Raw genomic sequence first — 27,086 nt, 5'->3', positions numbered from 1 at the left:
CTGCGAGGCTGGAGTGAGCGGGTAAACACTGCAGCACAACACGGTGACGTAGCTCACAGGCCTCGATGTGTAATCTGTTCAAGTCATCGACGATGTGCTCCTGAAGGCTTCGTGATGAGTTTATCGATTGTTTGGAGAGGCAATGGCACCAATACAGCCCTTAATCGAGCATTGATTTTAAGCCAGAAAGCGTCCACTGCATCGAGATGAGAAATATTCGCATTTACTACTATGCACTGGAAAGGATTTAGCGGTGCGGGCTGACCTTAGAAAGGGACTTCCTGGGATAAAGCTTTGCGCAAAAGGATCATAATTTCCCTGGTTTCTGTGCATGCCTAGCAACAATGATGTCTTCTCTATAATTCGTCCTGCAAGCTCGTCTCTCTCCTGTGTGGCGAATTGCTCAAAGTCGCTCATATTCAGCATCTACAGTTGAGCACACTTTTGGTAGAGATATAACCTTAGTGCTGGACGTTTTAGCATGTGCTACAGCACCAATAAGTTTTTGTGATCTAGGTTCGAGAGCTCCAGTTTTTCAACTGCGTCAGGGAAAACTTCCCAATTCATGTAGTGTGCCTTGCACTGCTGGGAACTTAAAAAGCACCACCAATCTCAATGTACGTAGGTTGGTGATCACTGCCATAAGATTGTATGCCGACACTCCAAATTGTTGAAGATGACAGGCGCGCAGAAATCATAGAAATGTCAAGGGCACTGGATCTTGCATCTTGATAAAAAATTAAAAGTAAAGTGAAATTGCTGCTTTGTGCAATATCAAGTAACTGTCGACCTCTGGCTGTTGATGTGATGCCTTCCCATGCAGGATGGTGTGTGTTGAAGTCTGCCATTATGATGTGCAGTGCAGGGGTACTGCGTACATTATCCTGAAGGCGGTCAACGTCAAAGTTTACACGCAGGGCTATGACACGACGATCACTGTGAACGACAGGTCCATGATCTTTTCAATTTTTGAGCTTCTCTCAAGTTGAAATTTTTCTGTTCATTGCATGGAGGTTGTTACTACCTGGGTGGAAGCTTGGCTTGGCCGTGGTGAAGTCGAAGCACTAGCCAAGCCCGGAGTCTGAACAGTTGGAACCATGCACGCAGTGCGGGCTTGATTGAACAGAAGCTTTGGAACAGTTTCTGTTCTTCCGTGTTTGCTGCATGCGTCCTGCGCAATGTATTGTCATTTGTGTGTGTATGTGTGCGTGCCAAAGATTCTCACCGAGCGCACTTGGTTGGCAACAAACTGCTACTGGTGTACAAATGTGCTTTACATTGTGAGCAATACATGCAACTGCTATCTCAGCAAACCACAAAATATTGAATAGATGGGTACGAAAGCACCAAAAACCCAACATAAAATCGTATACTATTTATTCATTGCCAACTGCTGACAAATTGAACGTAATGGAATAGCTGCCCCTGTTATTTGAACTGCAGGGTCATTGACTGCATATCCTGTAGATATATGTGTTCATACTTTATGGTTCATGGCAACGTGCAAGGCCTTCCCTGTCTCAACTCTCCATGTCTCAACTCTTACCTCTCAGGTGGTGGGTGATAACAGTCTAAGATGTGTAAATGTTCCTAAATAATTTTCATATGAACTATAAAAGACCTCTATCATACCTTGTTTGGTAAAGAATCAAAAATATGTCCTGAGGACAGTTTAAGCTATAACTATGCGATTGTATCTTCTGTTCTTTATATCAATCTCGCATGATTTTTTGCCTGCGATTTTTCTGCCATTACCACGTTCCCTTTTGCCACCCTTGCCACCTGAACCATCCAGTTCTGGTGGCACTCGACTGTGTGCTTTGGCTGTGCGATGTTTATAGTTTCTGTATTTTCTTAGAGTTGACCGGCCCATGCAGTTCAGAACTATTGTTTACAACGCGATAGTTTTGGAGTTTGATTTCTTTGCATGTGTTTATGACTACACGTGCCAGCGTTTTTGATAAGATGCTGAGATCACTTTATATATACGCCTCGTGTTCCTTCGCATGATAAAGTTGTTAGCCTGCATTTGTGTGCATTTGCCTCTTTGCCGTCTGTTTCTCGTTTGCTCAGTTCTTTCTTTGCATCTCATAAAGGGCCCTCTCTGTGGACTCATTGCAGTAGAAGCCTTTAGGCTGTAGACTATTAGCTCTGAAAATAATTTTGTCAAATTGCATATATAGCAGTCAAGGAAGTTACAATATTTTTTTTTTGGAGTAGGAAACTCCTTCATGCATACGAAACAGCAAGAAGTGTATGCAATATGCAAACATGCACTGATTGCAACTTTGCTTTATGTTCTTGGAACTATATGATGCAGCAATGTTAACTTACCTTCACACCCATCACCATGAACACGTATGATCGCATATATGCGGCTTAAGGTACCCTCCACATCTTTCAGGGCTCCGTTAAGTTTGAGGCAGTAGCACAGTATAATACTATACAACTGCCATCAAAATCACAGCAATAGGTCAGGTAAAACACTATTCTCAGGACTTAAGTGGCATGTCACAGGTATAAATCTGTTTCATTCAAACCTAACATCAAAATACCCAGGTTCAAAACATTTCATGAAACTTAATCTTGGTGAGCTTTGCCTAAAAAAACATGACGAGATTACATTATTTACAGTAGCTACAGTTTTTACATTGAGCTGGTTTGATTGGTTCACTGGGGTAAGGAGAGTCTGTACTTGCCTTGTCACTGCATTCTAACGCAATCAGTGTGCTCAATATGTCCCGGTGGTAGAATTAGCAAGGTGACAGGTGGGACGAGCTGGATTGTTCACCTTGAGAAGAAATGTGAGTGCATGCTTGTCTTGAAGTTGCTCATAAGCAAATTTCCTAGTGAAAAGATGATTAAGTCTCAAAGGTCCCTCGGCCTCGCAGGAGCATCTACAACATATGCAGGTGATGGTCAGTTAATGGTGCTTCCATTTCGACTTCTAGCTGGACATCAAAACTTTCCAGCTGGAGGTAGCTGGAAGCAAGAAATACATACTCCAGCTGGATATAATTTCCAGTTCCATAATCTAGCTGTAAATAGAATTTTCCAGCTTAAATTTAATGGTATCCGACTTGAAAAGGGCGTGGTTTCCATTTCCATAACGCAGCAGGCAATAGAAACATGTCTGGGGGATCTTGGTGAGCAGTGCGCCACCACAAACCTGACCACCACGCCTGGTCGTGCGTGACATAGCCATCTCTGGGGAAAACATCTTGGCAACTGAACCGATGCTGAGCATTTGGACCATTAATTAAGGCCCTTCAGCGGAGGCGACACACCACTTTGGCTTCAGCTTCCCGCAGACGTGGCACCTCCGGCCTGGCCCGACAGGGGGAAATCGGCAGTCGCCTTTTCCTGTCCTCCCCTTCATCTTTCACCTGTTTTATTGCTGTTGTTGTTATCTTAATACAATGGCACATGCCCACACAGGGCCACAGTTAACTGTCCCATCTCCTGTTCTTGCCTTTTCATTTTGCGTGGGTGGCTATAGGGCTAACCTTGCATGTAGAACTACCCTGGGTTATGCCATATATTTATTGCTGGGGAGTAGCATATATGGCGTGCATGGCAACGCATATGACGTCTACAGCACGGTGCAGACGCCAATGCAAGCACTGCCCGTAGGCAGGGCTTGCGTGCAAGTTCCTGTCCCATCCCTTGAATGGGTTTCGTGGTGGGTACTCATAGCTGGCACCGAGGCCGAAAAAACAATCATTCATGGCTACCATGCATGCATCAAATGATCGCCCTCAAAAAAAGGGGATGGACCGAAGTAACAGCTTCATTCTTTAAAAAAAAAAAAAACAGAAGTTTTCCTAAGGTACCATGTGGTACGCACATAGCGGAACAGCAGAAAAAAAAAGGTGCCGTTCAACACTGCTGAACATGGTTACAGAGCGAAAGCTATGGCCTATCGGGCAACTAACTAAAGCGGCTTGGCATCTGTAACGTTGAGTGTGTTCCGAACACTGGTGGTGGTGGTGAAACTTTATTTCCAGCTGATATAGAGGAGTGACTCAAAGTCGCCCCTCGCTTAAACGACGGCCGCTATCCCTTGGGCAGCGGCGGCATCTTCAGCCAGCTGGAGGGGCTTGATCTGTGTCCCCGGGTCGGGGCTGAGCAATAGAGCTTCCCAATGATCAGAGTCGGTAATGAATCGACTCGTGGGTAGGGACTGCGGGCAGTTCCAGATCATATGATTTAGATCGGCTTAGCTATCACAATGTTTGCATTTGTCTGAGTAGAGTCCTTCGGAATAGAAGCTACATAATCGGGGATTTGGACTGTTAGTTTGAAGTTTACGCCAGGCTTTGGCCTGTTGTTTGGAGAGCATTTTATCTTCTGGAGGGAATCTGCGTCTTGCAAGCCTGTAGTGCTGCAGGATTTCTCTAAGAAAACAACCTGTCCTTGCCGGAGTACAGGGTGGGAGGGCTGCACGACCCAGCTCGGCGGGACAGGCACGATAGGAAGTCCAAACCCAAGATGATTTCATGAGAACAGTTTGGCAGAATGATGAATTCAATCATGTAGAGGAACTCCTGAATAACGACGCGAGCTGTGTACGTCGCTAATGGCGCAGTAGCCTGTGCGCTTGCGGTGCACAGAGAGAATCCAGAAAGTGGGGGCGTCACTTTTCACAAGGAGCGGCAAAAGGCGACTGACTAGCGAGGTGGAGCTACAATGGACGTTTTTCCAAGAACTCTCGTCCAGCAAACTTTTGTCCCCGATAGTACATATGTGAACAGTGGCGTGTCGCGTCCGCGAAATATGCGGTGCGGCACTGCTGCATTCTTGTACACGCGGCTTATCTTGGCCTGCATTCTTTACCCGTCCTTGTGAAACGCAATACGACGCCTTGAGAAAAGGGATTGAGACTGCAAAATTAATAGCTTCGCCACATATTCCGTGAACCTCCATGAATGCTAGCACCTCCGTTCAGCCGCTGCTGTGGTTATTGTGTTCGGCTTCTGACCCGAAAGACGCGGGTTCGACCCCGGCAGCTGTCGTATTTCGATGGAGGCGTTAATGCTAGAGGCCCGTGTACTGTCCGATGCAGTGCCCGTGTACTGTCCGATGCAGTGCACGTAAGGTATGCAAAATACCTCACAGGGCCCAGAAGGGCATTGAGTAAGGGGGGCAAAAACAATAGATTAAGCAAATAGGAACAATGCGTTAAAAACAACGCGTGATACAAGGCAAAAAGTAAACACAATTATAAATATACAGGGCAAAACGTAACTACAAGACATACATCACCGCATCGAAAGAAAAAGCAGTAGCCATAAAAAATATACTAATGGTTGAAATTGCACAAGAAACCAAAACTTAGTAAAATACCAATGAGAAGAAAAAGGAACCAAGGACACAGAACAACCTGAAACAATACACAATGTCGTTAAAGAAATGTTTGTGCAGCTGGTCTTGAAATTATTGGTGGTTGCCGATAGATGCGATAGAGTTGGGAAGATCATTCCAAAGAATAATGGCACGTGGAAGTGCAGATGAATTGAAGGCTAGGGTTCTTCCGTAAATGCGTTTAATGCTGTACTGATTATGTAGGCGGCGTGAAATGCATGAAGGCTCTTCGAGGGGCAAGGGAGATGGCCTGGTGCTGTGACGATATTTATGTAGTAAGCATAAAAGAGCGATGGAAAGGCGAATATGTAATGGTTCGAGGGAGATATCAAGTTTGATCTTAGTGATGCTGGATGGGGGCGGTACTTTTGTGTGATGAAACGAGCGGCTCTATTTTGTACGGGTTCAAGCATGTTGATTAGGTAATTTTGATAAGGAGACCACGTAGGTGAAGCAAATTCTAGTTGAGGACGCACGATTGTTAAGTAAGCGACTTTTCTCACGTTATTAGGGGCGTTTTGCAAGTTCCGGCGCAGGTACCCAAGTGATCTTGAAGCTTTGGCACAGATGGATTGAATGTGCGTGGCCCATGAAAGATTATCCGTGAGGTGAATACCTAAATACTTATAAGATGATGCCCGAGACACTACAGTACCTTCAATGGAGTACGAGAAATTAGAATTAGTACGCTTGCGGGTGAAAGAGATAACCTTGCATTTAGATGAGTTGAGCATCATTTGCCATTTACTACACCAATTTGAAATTAAGTTCAGGTCAGTTTGGAGAGCAAGGTGATCATCCATAGAATTAATGGGCCGGTAAATGATGCAGTTGTCAGCAGAGTCGTATAGAAGAAGATATGTCTGTGGGCAAGTCGTTAATGTATATTAGAAACAATAAGGGGCCAAGAACACTGCCTTGGGGTACGCCAGACTCTACATCACTTAGGGGGGGGGTGAAATTGTTAACTGTAGCGAACTGCTGGCAAAATGAAAGAAAGTTACGTAGCCATGACAGTGTTAAAGAATCTAGGCACAGAGCAGACAATTTTGAGAACAAGCGGGAATGTGCAACACGGTCGAAGGCTTTAGCAAAATCTAAGAAGATACAGTCACTTTGAAGGTTAGCATCCATGTTGAAATCCAAGTCAGTTGTAAATTCTAGCAGTTGGGTGTCACAAGAAAAACCTTTTCGGAAGCCGTGCTGATTATAGAAAAAAGAAAGAATTAAGTTCCAGATGGCAGTAAATGTGGGAAGCGATAACATGCTCGAGTAATTCACAGCAAATGCAGGTTAGCGAAATGGGGTGGTAGTTTTCTGGAGAATTTCCGTTTCCACTTTTGAACACTGGAATGATCTTAGCAATTTTTCAATCTGTAGGAAGTAAACCAGATGATAATGATTGCTGATAGATGAGGCATAGAATTTCACTGGAGATCGATACAGTGTTTTTCAATATTTTAGAATTTATGTTGTCAACACCAGCTGATGAGGAAACCTTAAGATTTGCAATGAGACGAGCGATACCTTCAGCGGTAATGGTAATAGGGGCCATATATTGGTAATCACGATCAGGAACAATGGGTATGTTGGAATGATCTTCCCCAGTGAACACTGACGCAAAATATCTGTTAAATGCTTGGGGACATTCACTCTTCGAAAGCTGCACGTGATCGTCGCTGCACAATGAAAATTGGTTGCTAGTACTGTCGAGATATCACACGCCAGAACTTTTTGGGATTAGATTTTAGGAGGGCGGGTAGGTCATGAGAAAAATATTTTTTCTTTGATGCCCGGAGGGCCGAACAGTGAGATTTCAGACAATCATTGTATTTTTTCCAAGCATCCGATGTAGATACCAACCGAGCTTTTCTGTACAAACGCTTTTTTTTGTTTCGATGACCGCGGAGAGATCTATTGAACCAGGGATTAGATTTGTCGTTTTAAATTGAAACCAGGGGAACATATTTGTAAACTAGATTGGACATCATGATTTTATAAAGAACCCAGTTCTGATCGACGGACCTGTCTGCAAATGAGGGCAAGAACGTTTGAATAAAAAAATCATTAAGTGCAATATTCATATCTCTATAATTAGCTCTACTGTAATCGCGAATTTTCCTGGATGTGAGACCTTGAAACGCTAATGGGACATTGAGTCGTAGATGAATGAGCTTATGGTCACTAAAACCGTCAAGGAGCAACACTTCGTTAATCGTTTCGGGCGCATTGCAGAAAGCTGAATCTAAAATGTTTGAACCGCGAGTGGGTTGGTTAATCACCTGAAAGAAATTAAAATCTAACATAATGTTGATAAGCTCTGTTGAGGCGCGGCAAGATGACGACAAATGTCACCAACCAGTAAGAGACAGCATTTCTAGACCTCCGATATACATATACAGCTTCTAAAGTTCTGCTTGAAATATTACTCATGCCTGGCAGAATTGCCGCTGCCGTGACGCAGACGCGACTCTTACAGAAAAAAAAATTGTACCGCTTTCAGGAATAACAGCGTTTCAATGGCAAAAAAAAAACCAAAGTCGCTTGCCGAGTTTCGGTTTTGATTTCATGGTTGGCAGTTTTGTGTAAAATCTATTCTTTCGTTATTTTTGGTGTCAGCTCTAATTATTTTTATAGTGCTATTGTGGTGTCGTTTCTTACGAATTTTGAGCCATGCTTCCAGCGCATTTCGCAGCAGTTGCAAAAAAAAAAATGCATTTCGTAGGTGGCGCTGCACCGCCATCTGCCTGGGACGGCCTGCCTATCGACATCAGCATCATTCTCTGCGTGCCGCGGGTTGTTTATATCCGTGGCTGGTTTGGTGCTGTTCGTGTTTTTGTTGCGGTCGTGTACGTGCCAGCTTCAGTTTATTGTGCAGTTGTAACACTAAATGCATTTTTAAGCGTAAACAAAAAGTCATGCTGCAGCGTTCGAATATGACACGTTGGAACCAGTTCAGGTGAGCTCTCCGTGCTGCGCAGCTGCCTACACGGCCTTCTTTGGTACTGTACTAATTTATGAGAAAACAGCGGTTGAGGTACCTTATGGTCACTTTTATTTTATCATTTACTTTTCTTTTATCATCCAGAAATCTTGACTCACAGTCATGACCTTGTGCTGCTTGTGCTTCTGTTTTGTCAGCCTCAAAAGTTTGCGGAATGTGGCTGTATAGGAAAAACTTCATTGCTGTGCCTTGTGTACCAGTTTCCTGGCATTACGCCAGTGAATGGAGCGTGCATGTTCTCTCATGATTGCCTTGCAAATGTTGCTATGGGTTATGGCGCATGTATATGGGTTTTTCTGCGCACCCAAATTTCGTTGGGTTTTGTCAAGATCATACATGTCAGAAGGGCTGGTGGTTATTACATCAGAGCAGTGTGAATGTGAAAAATGTACTGCAGTGGGTAAATGAAAACTAAAAAGAATGGTACAAGGCAAAGCTGCCGAAACCGCTCACCAGTTCTTGAAACAAAGTGAACATAGCAGCACTAATTCTGTTTGGGCGAGTTGGTAATGATCCATTTTCTTCAGCAGTTGTGTTGCTTGTCTTCCTTTCATGTGTCCCCTCTTTCCGCACTCTTTAACAATGATGTCACTACTATGCCTCACCATTTTTTACCTAATGTGTTTCTCTTGGGTGGCTTGCAAAAATGGCTCACGCTGGCATATCATGGTCCACAGAATGTTAAATTATGGAATAACTTGGATGGTTCTCTGTGTGCATTGCCGAATAATCAGTTTCAAAAAGAACTGCCATACCATTTCTTTGACATTGCTGTAATCAAATGCTGTGTAACCCATCCCTGTTATGCCTCTAACAGAAGAGACAGCAGTATGTGTAAGTAAATAAAAAATACTCGAATGCTTCCTTCTCAAAATTGATCCCATGCAATGACACCATTTTAGTGAGCAAATTAGACATCAACTGATAATCTTTATCACATGCTTTGTAGCGTTTCAGTGCCTGTTTTTGTCAGCCTGTCTGTAAAGGCTTTCTTTGTTTTTGTTTAGGCAAAGTAGGTGCCGATTAAACCAAGGCGCAGTGTTAGTGCATGAATCTGTCAATGAGAGCAGCATGTTTATTACTGAACAGGTTCCAGTTGACCTCCACTGAACGTGTTCAAAAACTGAGAAGAAAGTGCTCAGAAAAAACTGTCAACTCAGCATTTATTTTGGCGAAGTTGGCTCGGTTGTAGCACTTGATTTGTTTGTTGCGAGTTGCTTTTTTGTGGGGCTCGAAATTGAGATTTCCCGTGATTATGGAACAATTAGTAAGGCCTTCTAAAAGCGTAATATTGGAACAAAGGTTTACTGGTTAGGATAAGATCAAGAACTGTGGTAGAATGACGCGTGGGTTCAGAAATATGTTGTTGCAATAAAAAAACAAGGCAAGACTGGAGGAAAGCCTGAGCTTCAGGATCATTAGCTGGAGCTGTTAGTGAGGACCAACTAATTGCTGGAAAGTTAAAATCACCTATTAATAGTAAGCCTGAATTACGAAATTGAACAGTAACTTCCCTTAACATTTTGCAGAATTCACATGAGATTAAATGTTCATGTCAGAAGGGTGGTAAACACCAATAATGACATCCGTAGAGTCACATTTCACACGAACCCACACTGGCTCGAGGCATGACATGACCTCATTAAGCACAGCAGTGACTTCTTTTTGTAATGGCAAGAAGTACACCCCTACGGCTTACGCGGTCACAATGAAGTATGTTAAATTCGGAGTCGCAGAGGAAAATGCAATTGTCAGGAACCGTGTCATTTAACCAGGTCTCGGTAAGTGCAATGATAGACAAACTGCATGAATCAATTAGTGAAGAAAGAGCCTTATTTTCAGATGGAACGCTTCTTATGTTAGTTTACAGGAAACTAACATGTGTCTCGTCCATCCTTTCTGCGTCCTTCGTGAAGTTCGCGCTGTTTTCGTGTGTGTGCTAACATCTAAATCAGTGTGGCGCTGCACGTGACTGAGAGTGTGGTTTGACTGCCAGTTTATGAGGACTGGAAGGAATACATCACTCGTTTAACATCCGCACTGTGCAGAAGAGTTGTCCAGTTCCTTAACTTATGTTTCGAACAGAGAACTCGCAGTGCCTTGGTGCGAAGTACATTGTAGGAAATGTCTTGTTCGTTGAGAAGGGGTCTGGTCTCGCAGCATCAGTACTAGTAATTTTTATTTTTGGTTAAGTACACAGACAGTGAAGACAGAGGAAAGGATGACACACTGCTGCTGCTGCTTGCCATTTACTGTTCGCACTCTTGCACAGACTTGTGCAGTAAAGAGTGCTGGCACTGTGAATGCATAAGCATCATCATGACTGCAGGTTTTTGCAGTAAAATGTCGGATGGAGTAGACGTGCATTTTTTTCTTTTCAGACTAGGAATTATTTCTGCTCAGACAATTTCTCGGTTTATCAGAAATGCTTCTTCCCGTGACAATATGTCAAAGGTATGTTGGCATCTGCATACTCTGCAACGAAAGTTGAGGAAACCACCATTCTGTGACTGACATTTTTGCAATGCTCGTGAAAACAGTCATTTTAATGTACCCCAGTCTGCCGTTGAAGAAACCGTACCTAAGACAGCGGGATCCAATGTACAGTGAATCCTGTGCACTGAACAAATCTGATATTATGTTTGTTTTTTTCACATTCTTTTCATGCAAGAAATGGCTGGCCTAGTCATCTGGCATAACGATTGCAGCTCGTCTGGCACAGAAAACAACCACTTTGACACTGCATCACTGTCTGATTTTCTCTTGGCTATATATATGGCAGTTTGGTTGCTCTGATGAGCAATGAGGAGACAGTGCCTTAATAAAGGACTGCTTCTGTACAATTCATTCCACCGTAAACTTGTCAAGACAGCTATCGTGAAGACAGCTCTTGAATGTCATGTTCACACCATGTTGGCATCAGGTCCTCAAACAATGCACACTTAGCAGAAGCACAGTACCTTAACTGCATTTTGGCCAATGTTGCTGAAGGCTTCACTGATATAGTCTCCAGGGCACCTTAGCTGTCGCATAGCTTGAAGAAAATCAGACAGCGAAATAATGTCAGTGGTTTTTTCGTGCATAGCACAAGCTGCAGTACTTTGTTGGATGACGGGGGCAACCACTTCTGGAAAAAAAAATGTTCAAAGATACATGGAAGGGAAAAAAACTTCACTGCACAATATTCATTGTATATTAGATTCTGCTGTCATTGGGCAGGTGTTTAGAAGGGCACACTGGGGTATATTTTTTCTTTCATCTCCTCATGCCACAGTTTCACCTGAGGCTGCAGGATGTGAAGATAAATGTTCAAATGGCCACCTCCATAAATGTTTAAACATTGTAAGAAAAGAATGGAAACTTCCTCAACTTCTGTTGCGCCAACCTGCGTTGCAAATTAAGCAATGTTTGGTCTTGAGATATGACTGCAGTTAAGCGCAGAAGAACTCAGCTTAACAGCAGTTCGAAGCTCTAAATTTATAGGTATAAGCAGCAGGAACAATTTTAGTCCAACCAATGAGGGATGAAACTGAAATTAAACTTTGGGAGTTAGACAGGTCCCACGCTTGACCTCAGCTTTGACACACACTCTAGCATCGATACTGCAGGACTGGGGAATGGCTCAACTCAGCAGTGCAGTGTCTGTCATTGTGGAGCAACATCAGAATTGGGATTTGGTCAGGGAACATGCAGATGGTGCTGTCATGAACAGAGAACCATATGCAAACAGATAGGTGTACCAGGGAATCTATGACTCCAGTACAAAAGGTGCAAATGCACACACAAACCTAAAAGGATTCCGCAAAGCCAACAAAGCCCACCTATACATTGGCTCACCATCATTGTCACAGATCAGCCAAGAAATAGCATTCCTCGCAGGAAGGTCACAGGCAAATGAATGTGCGCATCAATGACATCCTCCTTGCAAGTCTTCAGGAATGCCTGCAGCTGATGCAGTAGACCCAGGAACTGGTGAACAACAAGTCATCTACAGGGCCATTGTGAATGCAACAGCAAACGCAGAATCGGACACCCAGTGCTAATCCTGATATCATGTCTCTCAAGGCCTGGGAGGCATTTCGCACTGCAGTGCAATTTTTGTGACCGGGAAAATGTTCAAGTATCCAAGATTATAATTTGGAATTCACCGCTTGCTGTTATGCAGAAAAGCATACTGTAATCTTAGTGTATATATCTGAATAAATGTGTGTTTGTTTTATTTTTCTTCCCAATTTGTTATGGACAGTTTTGATGGAGGACCAATGTGCCATAATTAACGAGGCATGCCTGTATAACCATACAGTATCCAAAAAACACCACCTGGTTTTGCATGATATGTATGGCCTTCCTAAGAAACATCCCTCGTCCCTGCTATGACAAAACAAATGCAAAAATGGTAGAGCAGTAAGTTGAGCTCATAGAAAAGGTATTATGCAAAACTTTCTGAAGTAAACAGCAGCCAGCCAAACAAGTGTCGGTGCTCATTTTCAGAGTCCTTTCAATGCTCCTGTTATGAGGAAGCCCACTAGCTTTGCATGCATCTTCTACTGCTGTGCCTGTATCAAAGGATGAACAGCACGACAAACACTGCCACTATAGTGGGAGCAATGTATAGGAAGACTCTCAGGATACTAGTGATGGCAGGGGGTCACCTTTATTTTGGCCATGGTAGAACAGATGCAGTAACTTGCAGACAGTGGCTATTTAAGAGGGCTAGAAGGTGGCATTTCTGGAGTGTACCCATGCCAATAAACAGTCTCACAGTAAAGGTGTTCCTTTATCACAGTCGGCTGCTGAAGTGTCAAGAAGCTTGATTTCTGCATATTTCCAATCAGTGTGTCGCCGTTTAGTGACTGCAACAAAAATGATCGCTGCTTCAAACTACATTTCTGGTCATGTACCGCTCTACTGTCAAAAAGAGGTGGCACCTTGCTCATTTTAAAAGTTCACTCGCACTTGACAAGGAAACGTGAGAACCAGTCAGAAAGGCAAAGTAGCAAGCAGTACGGCACTTGATGTAAATGATACGATTTCAAGTCAACGTAATGTGCCCAGCAGTCTGTACCACATCTCCATTTGAAGGGACACAGCTTTCAGCAAAATTTACTTTATTTCTAGCAGTATGAGGATCCATAGCGCACAAAATTGAAGGGACACAACACTTCGAATGAGACTAGAGCTTGTGTTGTGTCCCTTCAATTTTGTGCGCTATGGATCCTCATGTTGACTACCCACTAGCCCGAACCCTGACCCTTCTAGCTGTATCTACATGAATTTTTTTTAGCAATTTAAAAATAATTTTACTCATCAAATGTCACTGTTTTATGTGCAGAAAATTATTTTGATATATATTTTTCCTAAATCTTATGAAAAGGCTGCAAAGCTAAGAAAATGTGGCAGAAGGCTAGTTCAGCATTCTGCAGGGTGCAGCTTGCAGGGTGAAGTCATGTAATTTTTTTGTTTTGCAAAGGTCAAATATTTGTTTTGAATTTTTGAGATTCAGTGTTTGTTGACATATTCAAGTGAGACGACAATTTCATACAAGAAGTTTAAAATTTTTAAATGTGAAAAACAAAGGTTGCCTAGACCTGCCGCTGTGGTCCTAGGAGTGCAACAAAACAAGTGCTCCAAAAAAGATAAAACTGTTGTGAAGAAGTATAGTTGAAGAAGGCAAGTATCTAGGCAGAAAACCTTAAGAGAAAATTGCCTGTTTCTTGAATGTTTCGTCACAATTCACAGCCGCCGAGGTTCATGAAACAATTTTTTTACAGTACTTCCCAGTTGATTTTAAAAATAAAATTTGGGGACAGCAGGGTCATTCCACATGAAAGGAGATGCGCCAAATTTTTTAGATTTGGCTGAGGAAATTCGTGCCAGTTAAGACCAGTCCCAACAGAAGTGTAGAGACCTTTCGAAGAAAAAAATTTTTTCTCCAAATATCATGTTCCAAAGTGTAAGAGATCATCTTCATTTTTATTTATTTATTTATTTATACAGAATACCCCTAAAGGCCCTCGAGAGGGTATTACATAGGGGGGGGCACAGGCAATTGAACAGAATAAAAGAAAAACCACAAATATAAAACAAACAACAAAAGCACAAATAAGGCACACTGGATGAAATAAGTAAGCAAAAGAATCAATCAAAAGCACAAATAAGACACTTTGCATGACATATAAGTAAGCAAAAGAATCAAAAGAATGGCAGCGCGGCAAAGAACGAAGATTACTGCATTATTGAAATTATACAAACAGAACACTAATACAATGAATCTTTTTAGTAACAAACCCTGCAAAAAAGGAAGCCATGAACAAATAAAATAACAATGTATGCGAAGAGTTAAGCAGTAGTTATTGAAGATATAAGTTTAAAATATTTATCAGGATCAGTGGTGGTTGCGATATGTGAAGGCAGAGTGTTCCAGTCAGATATTGTGCGTGGTAAGAATGAATGCGCATAGATAAATGTTCTGCACGTGAAACGTCTAACTTTAAAGGGATGATCGCGGCGGTCAAAAATCGAAGTAGGCGAAGAAAAAAAGTCGTTATGAAGTGATGGATGATGATAAAGCTTATGAAAAAGTGACAGTCGTGCAATTTTACGGCGGAGACATAGATCCTGGAGACCTGCGCGTTTCTTTAAGGCTGTGACGCTGGTGTTACGTGAATAATCGGAGTAAATAAAACGAACGGCGCGGTTCTGCAATGATTCAATGTTATTTATTAGGTAAGATTGGTAAGGGTCCCAAATAGCCGAGGCATATTCAATTTTAGGTCGAATTAGAGTGGTATAGGCATGAGCACGGAGGTGAGGAGGAGCATGCTTTAGGTTATGTTTTAAGAGACCTAATGACCGATTAGCAGATGCAAGCATAAGGTTAATATGGTGGTTCCATGCTAAGTCTGAATGAAGTTGAAGTCCTAAGTACTTATACGTGGTGACTAGCTCGAGTGAGGTATTATTTAAGGAGTATGCTGTTTGAATTCGAGACATTCGGTTAGTAAAAGACATCAATTTAGTTTTTGAATGATTAAGTTGCATAAGCCAGGTTGAGCACCATGCTGTTACTGAATCAAGGTCAGATTGAAGGGATTGGCAATCGGTGTTAGAATAAATTTTGCGATAAATTACACAATCATCAGCAAAAAGTCTGATATGGGAAGAAATGGAATCCGGTAAATCGTTGATAAATATTAGGAAAAGTAAGGGGCCAAGCACACTTCCTTGTGGGACGCCAGAGTGTACTTGGCTGAAAGACGAATTGTGGTTATTGACAGTTGTAAATTGAGACCTGGAAAAGAGAAAATCTTTAACCCATGCAATGACAAGAGGGTTAATATTAAGCAGTGCTAGTTTCATTAATAACCGGTTGTGTGGTACTCTGTCGAAAGCTTTAGAAAAATCTAGAAATATGGAGTCTACTTGAATGCCAGCATCAATCGATGAATGTATGTCTTGAATGAATCCGGCAAGTTGCGTTTCGCAAGAGTAGCCTTTACGGAACCCATGTTGATATTTAAAGATAATGTTATGTTCTTCAAGATAGTTAATTACCTGAGAGTGAATTACGTGTTCAAGAAGTTTGCAAACAGTGCTAGTTAATGAAATGGGTCGGTAATTTAGTGGTGAGGAACGATCGCCAGACTTGAAAATTGGCACAACTTTAGCTAGGCGCCAGTCCAGCGGAATCACGCCTGATGATAGAGATTGTGAAAAAATAGCGGACAAGATGCGATGAATACCATCAGATGAATTTTTGAGTATTTTGTTATTAAAGCCAAGGTGATCTGATGCTGATGTTGTTTTAAGCTTCCCTAGTAAGGATAAGATACCGGTCTCACTGATAAATATTTCGGACATTGATGTATTAGAAGTGCTGACAGAAATAGGAGGTAGAGGGAGATCTTCACGGGTAAAAACGGATGTGAATGCGTTATTGAAAAGTTCGGCGCATTCGGCCACTGGAACACTGCTGCCTTCCGCGTTAGTAAGAGTAATGTCAGGATGATTAGCGGGGTTTATTATCTGCCAGAACTTCCGTGGATTGTTTGTTAGCATTGCCGGTAGATCGTGTGTGAAGAAGTGCCTACGTGCAGATATCAACTCAGACTGATATTCCTTATCACATAGTTTGTACCGTTGCCAAGATTCGGAGTGTCTGTTCTTGTCGGCTTGTCTGTAAAGGCGCTTTTTCTTGTTATTAAGGCGACGTAGATGCCTACTAAACCAAGGCGCTGTGTTAGTGCAAGGGATACTGATGACGGGTATGAATCTGTCAATGAGAGTAGCAAGTTTCACGCTGAACAGGTTCCAGTTCGTTTCCACGGAGCGTGACGAAAAATCGTGAAGAAAATGATCAGCAAAGATTGACAACTGAGCGTTTATTTCGCCGAAGTTTGCTCGGTTGTAGCACCTTATTTGTTTAGTACGAGTTACCTTTTTATGGGGCATAAAATTCAGGTTACCCGTGATTATGGAATGGTCGGAAAGGCCTTCTAAGAGCGCAATGTTGGAGCAAAGGTAAGGATCACTTGTCAAGATAAGATCGAGAATATTGGCTGTAGTGGCGGAACGACGCGTAGGTTCAGAAATAAGTTGTTGCAAAGAGAAATCGAGACAGGACTGGAGGAAAGCCTGAGCTTCGGGATCATTGGCAGGAGCTGTTAAAGACGACCAGTTAATAGCCGGAAAGTTAAAGTCACCAAGTAAAAGTAAGCTTGAATTCGGGAAACGACAAGTAAGATCGCTTAGTAAATTAGAAAACTGACTTGCGAATGAAGAATTCATGTCCGGAGGGCGGTAAATGACGCCAATGATGGCGACCGTGGGACCACAACTCAACCGAACCCATACCGATTCTATGTACGACGTGACCTCGATAGGCACAGCAGTGAGCACTTTATTGACAGCCAGAAGAACACCGCCACCTCTACGGCCCGTGCGGTCACAACGAAATATGTTGAATTCGGAGTCACAGGCGAAAATGACATCATCAGGAACCATGTCATTTAACCAAGTCTCGGTAAGCGCGATGACCGAGGAGCAGCATGAATCAATTAAAGAAGAAAGAGCTACGTTTTTAGAAAGAACACTCCTTATGTTAGTGTACAGAAAACTGACATCGTAATTGGAGCAACGCTGCGCGTTTGGCCGCCCGGGTGGTTTGCCAGCCACTTTACGAGAACTGGAAGGGATGCGTCAGGCAAGGGACACGCGCACTGCGCTACTGGTTTGATCATCCCAGAAATACGAGACACCATTGATAAGCAGTTTATCAAAAGACAAACGGACCTTGTCACCTTCTTTTTTTACTGATTTGGCATACTTCCACAGTTGGCTGCGTTTCTCACGAACCGTTTTCGAGTAATCTCGCGAAATGCTGAAATCGGTATTTTTGAGTTTATAGCCCTTACTCATAAGCGTTTCGACTTCTTTTTCGTTGAACAGCTTTGCAATAATGGGTCTCTTTTTTTCCTGAGAAAAACGGCCTATGCGGTGAGCACGGGCTAAGGAAGACAACGTGATACCAAGTTTGCTAGTACAGAATTCGTTCACAAGACGCTCAGAGTCTTCCCAAGTTTCAGACTCATCAGTGTCCTGAACACCATAAAAAAGAATGTTAGACCGGCGGGAACGATTTTCCAGGTCGTCAAGTTTTACTTGAATGTTGGATACATCGTGTGTACAACTCGTGGCAGATACTGTGGTAGGCACTGACTGTTTTTTAAGTTCCAGTTCCTGCACACGGGTAGCTAAAGACTGTAAGTCACTTTGAAGAACTGGAATAGACTCGATTTTAAGTTCAAGTTCATGCACACGATCGTTTAAAGTCTTCATTTCATTTTGCAAGCCAATATGAATTGTAAGAATCTTGTTAACACTTTCGAGGATATTCGTGTGGTTCATCTCAAGCCTTTGAACAGTTTCATATACCAGTTCGAGCTTTTCCTCTTGGCCCTTCGTCATAGGGCCTGGGTTAGTTTCAACGTCCCCACCCAGGACCAAAATGCGCCAAATGTACACTGCCGCCGAGCGGAAACGTTTCAGAATATGGGGTGGCCACGACACTGCTACAAGACAGACATCATCATCACGGTAACAAGAACACTCGTAATAACCAACCTGGAACAGCAGGAACGGTGAGTGGCGAGGCATTTCGTGAGCAGTGCCGTGGCCCAAGGGGGCGGTGAAATCCGAGTGCATTATGTAGGTGTCCTCGTCAGCTGATAATGTAGCATGTTGCCAGGCCCGACCGTCGAAAGTGTCCAAAATCGGCAGGGGTGCGCACAGATGATCGGATGAGCAGCCGCAGCCATCCAGAAACCAGCTAGCGCCGCAAGATTGCGGAACCGGTCGGCAAGTCGGTGAAACAGGCAGGTGATAGCCGGTGAGCACCAGCACCTGGAACAGCAGGAACGGTGAGTGGGCATTTTGCGAAAATTATTGTTCAGGAACTGTTCTGCCGGCAAAGTTTCTCTCCGCATGTAGTCTGGTATTGAGATGCTCTCTCATGCCTCAAAAAATAAACCGTGGATGATGCCATTTTGGTTTCAAATGGAAGTGCTTAACAGGAAAAAAATTTGAAAATTTCCGCATTTTTGAACTAAACTTGGAATCTAAATTTAAGCAAACTTTTTTGGAATTTTGCCTGAAACCTTGACATAGCACTGTTTGCATTAAACTTGAACCTTGTGTTGTTCTGTAATTTAATTACAAGTATATCGATTTCTCTGAAAACGACCACATTGTGGACCAGAAAACTAAGTGGGCAACGGTGCTAGACAAAAAAAATCCAAATGGTCAACCCATTCAATTAGTTTCACATATAAAAAAAACTAGAAAATTGTTTTTTGTTGACGAGAAATAAATTTTTAAAAAGGAGTTGCAGAATGTGGCGCCAGCATCTGTTATGGTACGGTAAAACGCTGCTTTTATTTCCAGCCTCGCTAAACTCTAGTAGCATTTGGACATACTGTGAGAAGCCACTGCATCATTTCAGTTATCTTTAAAGAATATGTTTGCTCATGGCATACAGGGTGTGCCAAGTTATTCCCTATAGATTTGACCTAAATGCAGGATTTAAAAAGCCAGTCTGAAGAGGTTAGATGGATAAGCATTTATTATTTACATTTGACTTGACTGAGGCATCAGCCTGTCAGATTATTCAACTTCCAAAGCTGTGGTGTATAGCGAATGCAATGTTCAATAGACCATTTGTATTGAACTAAATAGGACGCCCTGTATATACACAAAATATCAAGGGGAGACTGCATAGTACAGCAAAAAAAAAAAGGATTATAACATCATGTAGGTCTCTTATGTGAATACTGAAAATTTTTAAATACCGAATCGAATATCCTGGTATTTTATTTGGTGAATGAATGAAACAGCGTATGTTCAAAATTATTTGGAACGAACTGAATCTGTTCTCAAGTTTGCTAATCATAAGCAAGTTCGAATAGAGCACGTCAAACAGATCTGGCATCGCACAACATGTTGTAGCTATCTGTCTGTGCACAAAGGAGGGTCCAGCACCACGACGCAGTTCATTCGTGAGACGGCATTCATAATGCTCACATATCGCCTTCAAGATTGTGCGATGCTGCAGAGCTGAGCCTGGTTTGCCCAGTCTCTGAGGTCATGACCTAAACTGTCCTCCCTCTCATCAACCGAGATATTGCATTAGTTTGTATGCTGTCATCATCGGTAGCAAAAGGTAAATGCCCTATGCAAATTTCCTAAAGATCATAGTGGTAACATACAGACTTCATGTTGCATGTCCCCTGGAGGACATCGGTGCTGCATCTTTCGATTGCTACAGCTGTAATTCCATGACTTATAGCATAGCTGTTGGTGATTCCTAGTTTCACATAAACATTTGTTTTGCACTAATATTTGCACAAGTCTGCACAAGCAACTTCAAAGTAGCAAATAATCGCACGTATATTCAATTCATATTTCATTTGGTCCTTTCACTGTTAGATTCCTGTTCGATTAGGTTTTTAAGTACATTATTCATGTTTTATTCGCAAAGCTGGCCTACTTGTATTCGATTCAATTTCGAAATAACGCTGTTTGCACACCCCTAATGCTGGATTTGCCAAACAAGTTTGCAAATTGGGCTCTTGCACACCTATTACATGCACTGGAAGAGGTGTAGACAGCACTCTGCAGTGCAGAATTTTCAAATATCATTCAGTTTAGGAAGTCTGAAGTTTAGGAAGGCTGATACAGGGGCAAAGAATGGCGTCCCTCATAGCCTGAGTTGCTTTGGGACGTTAAACCGCAATAAACAAAACAGGGGAAAGAACAAACTCATAGCAAGTTCAGCATGTGTACCACTGACTGCTTATTCTTTTGTCTTCTGCAGTAAGTCAGCTGAGTATGCTCAAAAATAAAAATGCACCAACTTGCCGAACTTTCACTTGTAACTGTAATATCCTAGAAATTAAAAATGTGTAATGACAGGCACAGTCCCTTGACCTCCGCAGACTGCCACTAGTGACAATTTCGGTGCACTCAACAAAAGCTCTTTTCAGCTCATAATAGGAGCATCAGGAGCAGTTCAATAAGTGAGTTGCTGGAAGACTGACAAACAAAAAATACTGCTAGCTGCTTTCTATGCAAGGGTGTGCGTTAGCAATTTTTCAAAACTGAATCAAATACGGAAGTAAAGCTGAAAAGTGGATAGAATACGAATACAATAACTTCACAAATATTCACTATTTTGCCACTTGAGCGAATATTTGTATGAAACAAATATGATGTAAAACAGCGAAGCGAAAGTGGTGGCATTGTAGCACGCTGCTAAGCTATAATTTATCAATTTTTAGCTACAGCTGTCAAAAAACCGCAGTGGTGACCTCAGCTAAGGGCTATGCAGCACTAAGAATATAAACTCTATCATGTCCAATGTATAGGAAAAAATACATTTGCTATTGATTGCACTATGCTCTGCAAGACCTTCATGCTCGTGCGACTTGTATATATGTTATTATGTTAATATGTAAATAGATTTATTACAGTGTACCTCTTCCATTTCACTTCTACACACTGCCTGCTGTCCTTTATTTCCGCTGCCCCAGCTCAGGTGCTTCCAGCAGCAATGGCAGATGCCGGGGCTAGCAAAAATCTTTTTCCTTCCATTTACCATGTTTGATAAAACTACTTACTATTGATTGCAACAGCAAATAAACCAACACCCTGCATCAATAAACACATGAGGCAAGAAATACCTATGAGTATGGCCTCAGAGATCAGGGCCATTTGCTAAACCTGCCAGAACATTGTTGCGTTGCCCAATCTTGGGGGCCATGAGTGAGCATTGTGAACCCCACCACACAAATGGATGCCGTCACAAAACTGAAGCCTCTATCTCATGCAGACCAGTGCCAGCAAAATGCTGTGTGGTGTTGTAGTGAACCCTGTTTTTAAAACGGTCTTCAAAGAAAACTATGGTGTGCCTGATTCAAGCTTCATGCCCGTTATACAGAAACTATTCGAGAACAAATGAGCATATTCAAACCATTTCACATAATTTTGAATGTGTACTATTGAAGGCGTTCAGAGTATTGAATAACATGATGATTCGCTATTACAAGTTTTTAAACGTTTGCTCACCCATAGTTTTATGGTATAGCATCACCACCGTTTCATCTAGCAACAGGCATGGGCAGTATTGAAGATACATATATCTTCTATACTATTTTATGTATCGGTATTAGGTATCGCTTGCCAAAAATGAAAGAATTGGAGTATCCGTATCGAAAACATATATTTACTATACCGTGCATTTTAAGAATACAGTGAACGAAGGCACATTAATGAAGGCAGTGATAGCATAGCAGTAGAGCATCTGCCTCACCTGCAAGACTACCGGGTTCGAATCTCGGTGCTACGCAATTCTCCACCGGGTTAAAAAAAAAAAAAACATGTTGATCGAATTGCACAACCAGGCCTGTGGTGTGGTCTGATCTTGGTGTCCAGAACTGACAATGCACTCCCTCACCAGAACAGGATTTGGCCACGTTTGAGTTAATGGCATGATCGTAATATTGACATTTTTTCATGCAAGTCGAGGAGTTTCAAAATGAGTGGTCGCGTCTTGTTCGTTTTCTTTTAACTCGTCCTGAGACATTTTTCGACACCACTCCCTGTTAAACCTAGTCTTTCCATAAAAACACCATCAATTACTTCCTTTTCCAGGTCGTCACTAGTCTCCTCGCTTAGCTCTTTTATACTGTAAATGATCAGGTTATTTCTGCTGCCTCTGTTTCCTAAACAGTCTATCTGGTTCCTAACTGTAGTGAGCCGCTCCTGAAGTTCTGATATTGCCGATTCTATGTCTTTTACCTTCGTGGCTAAGACATTTAGGCTCGAGAGCAGTTTCTCAATACCATCAATTACGAATGCTCAATTAAACTGGAAAGTTTGTTCTCAATTATGTTTTCAGATGCCTGCAAGCCCTACATTGTCAAATTAATCTTGCTCTGGCCTTCTAGCAATTCCAATAGCATTTGTTTTTCAGTTGGGCCAGGATTTGCTTCAACATCGCCACAATGTCACGGACCCCCCAAGAACACTCGGGCCGAAAGAATAGACTAGGCGACAGGTGTACCCACACACATGCACATTTAATACACCCTACGTGACACAAACACAAGCACACAAAACTAACACAAAACACAAAGACTACCAATACACACGACCCGGGAACACCCAGTCTACTAGCGTTCGGCGTTCGTGCTCATGGTTCGGTGCTGATGAAGCATTGCATGGGTCCAGTCAGGGGCGTCTAGGTAGCTGGCGTCGAGGTGGCATTCGAAGTGCTCAGGCTGGTGTCGCCTCTTTGAAGGAGGCATTCAGAGGACTGGATTGGGAACAGTTGGGGATAAGAGTCAATGGAGAATGACTTAATGATCTGCGATTCACTGATGATATTGCCTTGCTAAGTCACTCAAGAGATGAATTGCACATCATCATCAATGACTTACCTAAAATATAACATGCAGAAAACCAAAGTAATGTTCAGCTGTCTCGCAAGGGAACAGCACTTCACATTTGGTAGCAAGATGCTAGAATTGGTAGGGCAATATGTCTACTTAGGGCTGTAGTGACCACTGATCTGGATTATGGCAGGGAAATAACTAGAAGGAAAAGATTGGAGTGGAGCACATATGACAGGTTCTCTCAGATAATGAATGGCAGTTTACCAATATCCCTCAAGAGAAAAGTATACAACAGCTGTATCTTACCGGCACTCCCCTATGGAGCAGAATCGTGAAGGCTAACGAAAAGGATTCAGCTTAAGTTAATGACAACGCAGCGAGCTATGGAAAGAAAAATGATAGGCGTAACATTAAGAGATCGGAAGAGGGCGGAGTGGGTGAGGGAGCAAACGCGGGTTAATGACATCCTAGTGGAAATCAAGTGGAACAAATGGGCTTGGGCAGGGCATGTAATGCGAAGGCAAGACAACCGTTAAAGGTGCACTGAAGAGGAATCTGAACTCGTCTTTTTGCCGCGGAAACTCAATCTACACGTTCCGAGCATTCTTAGAAACTTCGATTTATTGCCCTGTGTGGCCGATTTCCCGAATTAAATCGAATTAACGTCCGGCTCCCGCCCTTTTTTTTTTAATTCTCCCTCGTACGGTGGGCGGAGTCGACCGACTCGGGGAGTGCCTTTCACCCAGTCCCGTGGCGGCTTGCCGCTCTGCCATTCGCGGAGTAATACGTAGTAGTCCGTAGAAGCAAATAGTCCGCGCATATTTTTATTTCTGCGGGCTTATTTTGCGGTTATATTATCTGCAAATGAAACTATTTATTCCCGGAAACCTAAAAAACAAAATGAAACGAAAGCAAAGCCTCCACGGAGCTGGCTGAAAGGCACTCCACGCATTGGTCGACTCCGCCCACCGTACGAGGGAGAATTAAAAAAAAAAGGCGGGAGCCGGACGTTAATTCGATTTAATTAGGGAAATCGGCCACACAGGGCAATAAGTCGCAGTTTCTAAGAATGCTAGCAACGTGCAGATCGAGTTGCAGATCGAGAGAGACGGGGCACGCCACTGCAACGAACGTGGTCATGAAACCGCCACTCTTTGCGCAGGCCTTCCTGCTTTGGATCTTTGCTGCGCTGAATTCCTGCCTTGGCAGCATCTACCCCGCCACCGCCCGTCACCTCGGTGAGGCTGCTTCGCAGCTTCCCGTGTTCATCGCCAAGACAGCAGAAGACACGTTCCATCCGCCACATCCAGCTACAGTCGAAACGCCTGCCTGGCAACCACACACCACCGTCACCACAGGAGCCACGCCTCGACTACAAATGCAGCTATCGTTCTGGGGCCATTCGGGGCACGCCACTGCAACGAACGTGGTCATGAAACCGCCACTCTTTGCGCAGGCCTTCCTGCTTTGGATCTTTGCTGCGCTGAATTCCTGCCTTGGCAGCATCTACCCCGCCACCGCCCGTCACCTCGGTGAGGCTGCTTCGCAGCTTCCCGTGTTCATCGCCAAGACAGCAGAAGACACGTTCCATCCGCCACATCCAGCTACAGTCGAAACGCCTGCCTGGCAACCACACACCACCGTCACCACAGGAGCCACGCCTCGACTACAAATGCAGCTATCGTTCTGGGGCCATTCGGGGCACGCCACTGCAACGAACGTGGTCATGAAACCGCCACTCTTTGCGCAGGTTAGTTACCTACCTCATGCCAACTCTGTCCGTACTAGCAACCCCTTCTTGGTCGCAGTGTCGTGCCCCGCTGACCTGCTTGACTTCTACCGTAGAGTAATGTGCCTGTCATGTTACTTTTGTCTCAACGCCCACCTGGTATGCCTCTTGCTTGTCCTCTCGGGTGACGTTGAACTAAATCCTGGTCCTACAGAAGAGGACACACCTGTATCGCTTGAATCAATTTCGCAGACACTGTTTCGCTTAGAACAGTCCCAAGCCATAGTCCTTGCTGAACTCGCAAAAATACGTGCTGCACAAACTGATATTGAAGGTGTGGTCAGCCGCTTGTCTTCTCGCGTTGATGCACTGGAAAAAATTGCCGAGCTGAATCAACAAATCGACCCCAATTCTTCTAGCACTTCACAAACGAATGTAGAAAAATTTTCTGCGGAAATTAAAGTTCTTGCCGACAAATATGATGACGCAGAGAATCGCCTTCGCCGCGGCAATTTGATCTTTTTTGGAATTAAGGATGATCGCGCTGAAACCTGGGCTCAGTCTGAGTCTCTGATTATTTCTTTTTGTTCAGATAAACTTAGCCTTACCGTCAGCCCTGATGACATTGAACGGGCGCACAGGATAGGGCGTTATCAAGAGGAGAAAAATCGCCCAATAGTTGTCAAACTGGCCCGTTTCAAGGAAAAATCAAGGATTTTAACGGCAGGACCGAAGCTAAAAAATACTTCTTTTGCAATTCGCGAAGATTACTCAAAACGTGTGCGAATGGCCAGAAGTAAGCTTTTTTCTTACGCCCAAGGAAGAAGCACCACATTTAAGATCCGTTTCGACAAGCTCCTGATGAATGACCGTCAATTTATTTATAACTCTGAAACAGATTCTGTCCAAGAAGTGAAGTTATAGCGTTTGCCATCCGCTCATCGGCCTCCGCCACACCTACTTCGTCAGTCACCACAAGTGACATACGCAGCCCCGAGTTATCAAACCTTAGCAGTTCTACTTTCCAACGTCCGCAGCTATCTGCCCAAAAAAGATGCCGTTGAAGTCTTCCTAAACGATAGCGATACTGATATAGCTATATTTACTGAATCGTGGCTGACCTCGGACATCTCGAACGAAGAGCTGCTGCACGATACGCGATCTTTCACGGTCCACAGACGCGATAGGGTGATGCGGAGAGGAGGTGGTGTACTGGTTTTTGTAAAATCGAGCACGCCTTCTTTTCCTCTTTTGCCCATCTGCAATCATGAAATCGTTGCGATAAGGTTATTGCTTCCGTCCAGCACAGTCATATTGCTTGCATGCTATCGTCCTCCAGACAGCGACATTTCATTTGTTAATGAACTGTACTCAATACTACTCGACCTTAATACCCGTTATCCCCATGCAACTTACTTACTATGCGGCGATTTCAACTTTCCTGATATTGACTGGTACAACTTATCCGCACATTCTGGCCAATCGAGTGAGTTTCTAAACTTAGTTCTTACCTTTAACCTTGTGCAAACAGTTCACACTCCAACTCGCCTAAACAATACCCTCGACCTTGTTCTTGTTTCAGATCCTGAATGTGTCCAGTCATTATCATCCATTCCGGGCTTCAGCGATCATTGTACCTTGTTGTTTAACTTATCTATACCCATCGCTACTCGTCAACCTTCAGTTAAATTCATTCGTGACTATAATAAGGCCGATGTTCCAAGTATCATTGCTGAGCTAGACAAGTTTTTCCATCACTTTCGTATGTCCTCTTCCACAAGAACCGTCAATGATAACTGGTTGCTCTTCAAACAAAAATTAATATCACTTATTCATCTATATGTACCCCTCGTACGCATTCGAGGTGATGCCAGCAAACCTTGGTTTTCCAATGCCCTCAGAAAACTTTTAATGAAAAAAAAACGTCTTTTCCGTCTTGCAAAGCATTCTCCCAGTGTCTCAAGGTGGGATAAGTATTTCGCGTGTCTTTGCGAATACACGAGACTTTTACGAAGCTCAAAAAAGAAATTTTACCACCAGG

General features: G+C 43.2%; 2 protein-coding genes and 1 long non-coding RNA gene across 21 annotated transcripts in view; 2 read left to right on the top strand and 1 right to left on the bottom strand.

Annotated features, from left to right (window-relative positions):
- The window catches only part of LOC149356976 (uncharacterized), a 592,868-nt gene that overhangs the window by 485,729 nt on the left and 80,053 nt on the right, over positions 1 to 27,086 (top strand). For 17 of the 18 annotated variants that reach the window (XR_016291746.1, XR_016291745.1, XR_016291750.1 and 14 more), the window contains exon 1: positions 8,163 to 8,323. The exons of the other annotated variant lie outside the window; for it this stretch is intronic. Coding sequence is in view for 4 of the 17 variants with exons in the window: in XM_089584391.1 (XP_089440517.1) it covers positions 8,283 to 8,323 (41 nt within the window). In the remaining 13 variants the exon portion in view is untranslated. Of the gene's footprint in view, positions 1 to 8,162; positions 8,324 to 27,086 lie in introns of those variants that run through there. 18 annotated transcript variants of the gene reach the window in all.
- Positions 12,900 to 27,086, bottom strand: part of LOC149356978 (uncharacterized) — a 23,035-nt gene continuing 8,848 nt past the window's right edge. Inside the window, exon 3 of one of the 2 annotated variants that reach the window (XR_016291761.1) lies at positions 12,900 to 13,221. This is a non-coding gene — a long non-coding RNA (uncharacterized LOC149356978). Of the gene's footprint in view, positions 13,222 to 13,604; positions 18,770 to 27,086 lie in introns of those variants that run through there. The other variant, XR_016291760.1, reaches the window with a different exon arrangement.
- On the top strand, positions 24,406 to 25,841 carry LOC149356979 (uncharacterized). Its single transcript, XM_089584381.1, has 2 exons — positions 24,406 to 25,066; positions 25,125 to 25,841. The coding sequence occupies exons 1-2, from the start codon at positions 24,455 to 24,457 to the stop codon at positions 25,164 to 25,166; spliced, it is 654 nt and encodes a 217-aa protein (XP_089440507.1). The 5' UTR covers positions 24,406 to 24,454; the 3' UTR covers positions 25,167 to 25,841.

This window comes from Amblyomma mixtum, chromosome 3 (genome assembly GCF_055824585.1).
Source record: "Amblyomma mixtum isolate Tamu chromosome 3, ASM5582458v1, whole genome shotgun sequence".
NCBI classification, from domain to species: domain Eukaryota; kingdom Metazoa; phylum Arthropoda; class Arachnida; order Ixodida; family Ixodidae; genus Amblyomma; species Amblyomma mixtum.
Note: the sequence above shows the minus strand (reverse complement) of the source record. Positions and strands in the feature narration are given on the sequence as shown.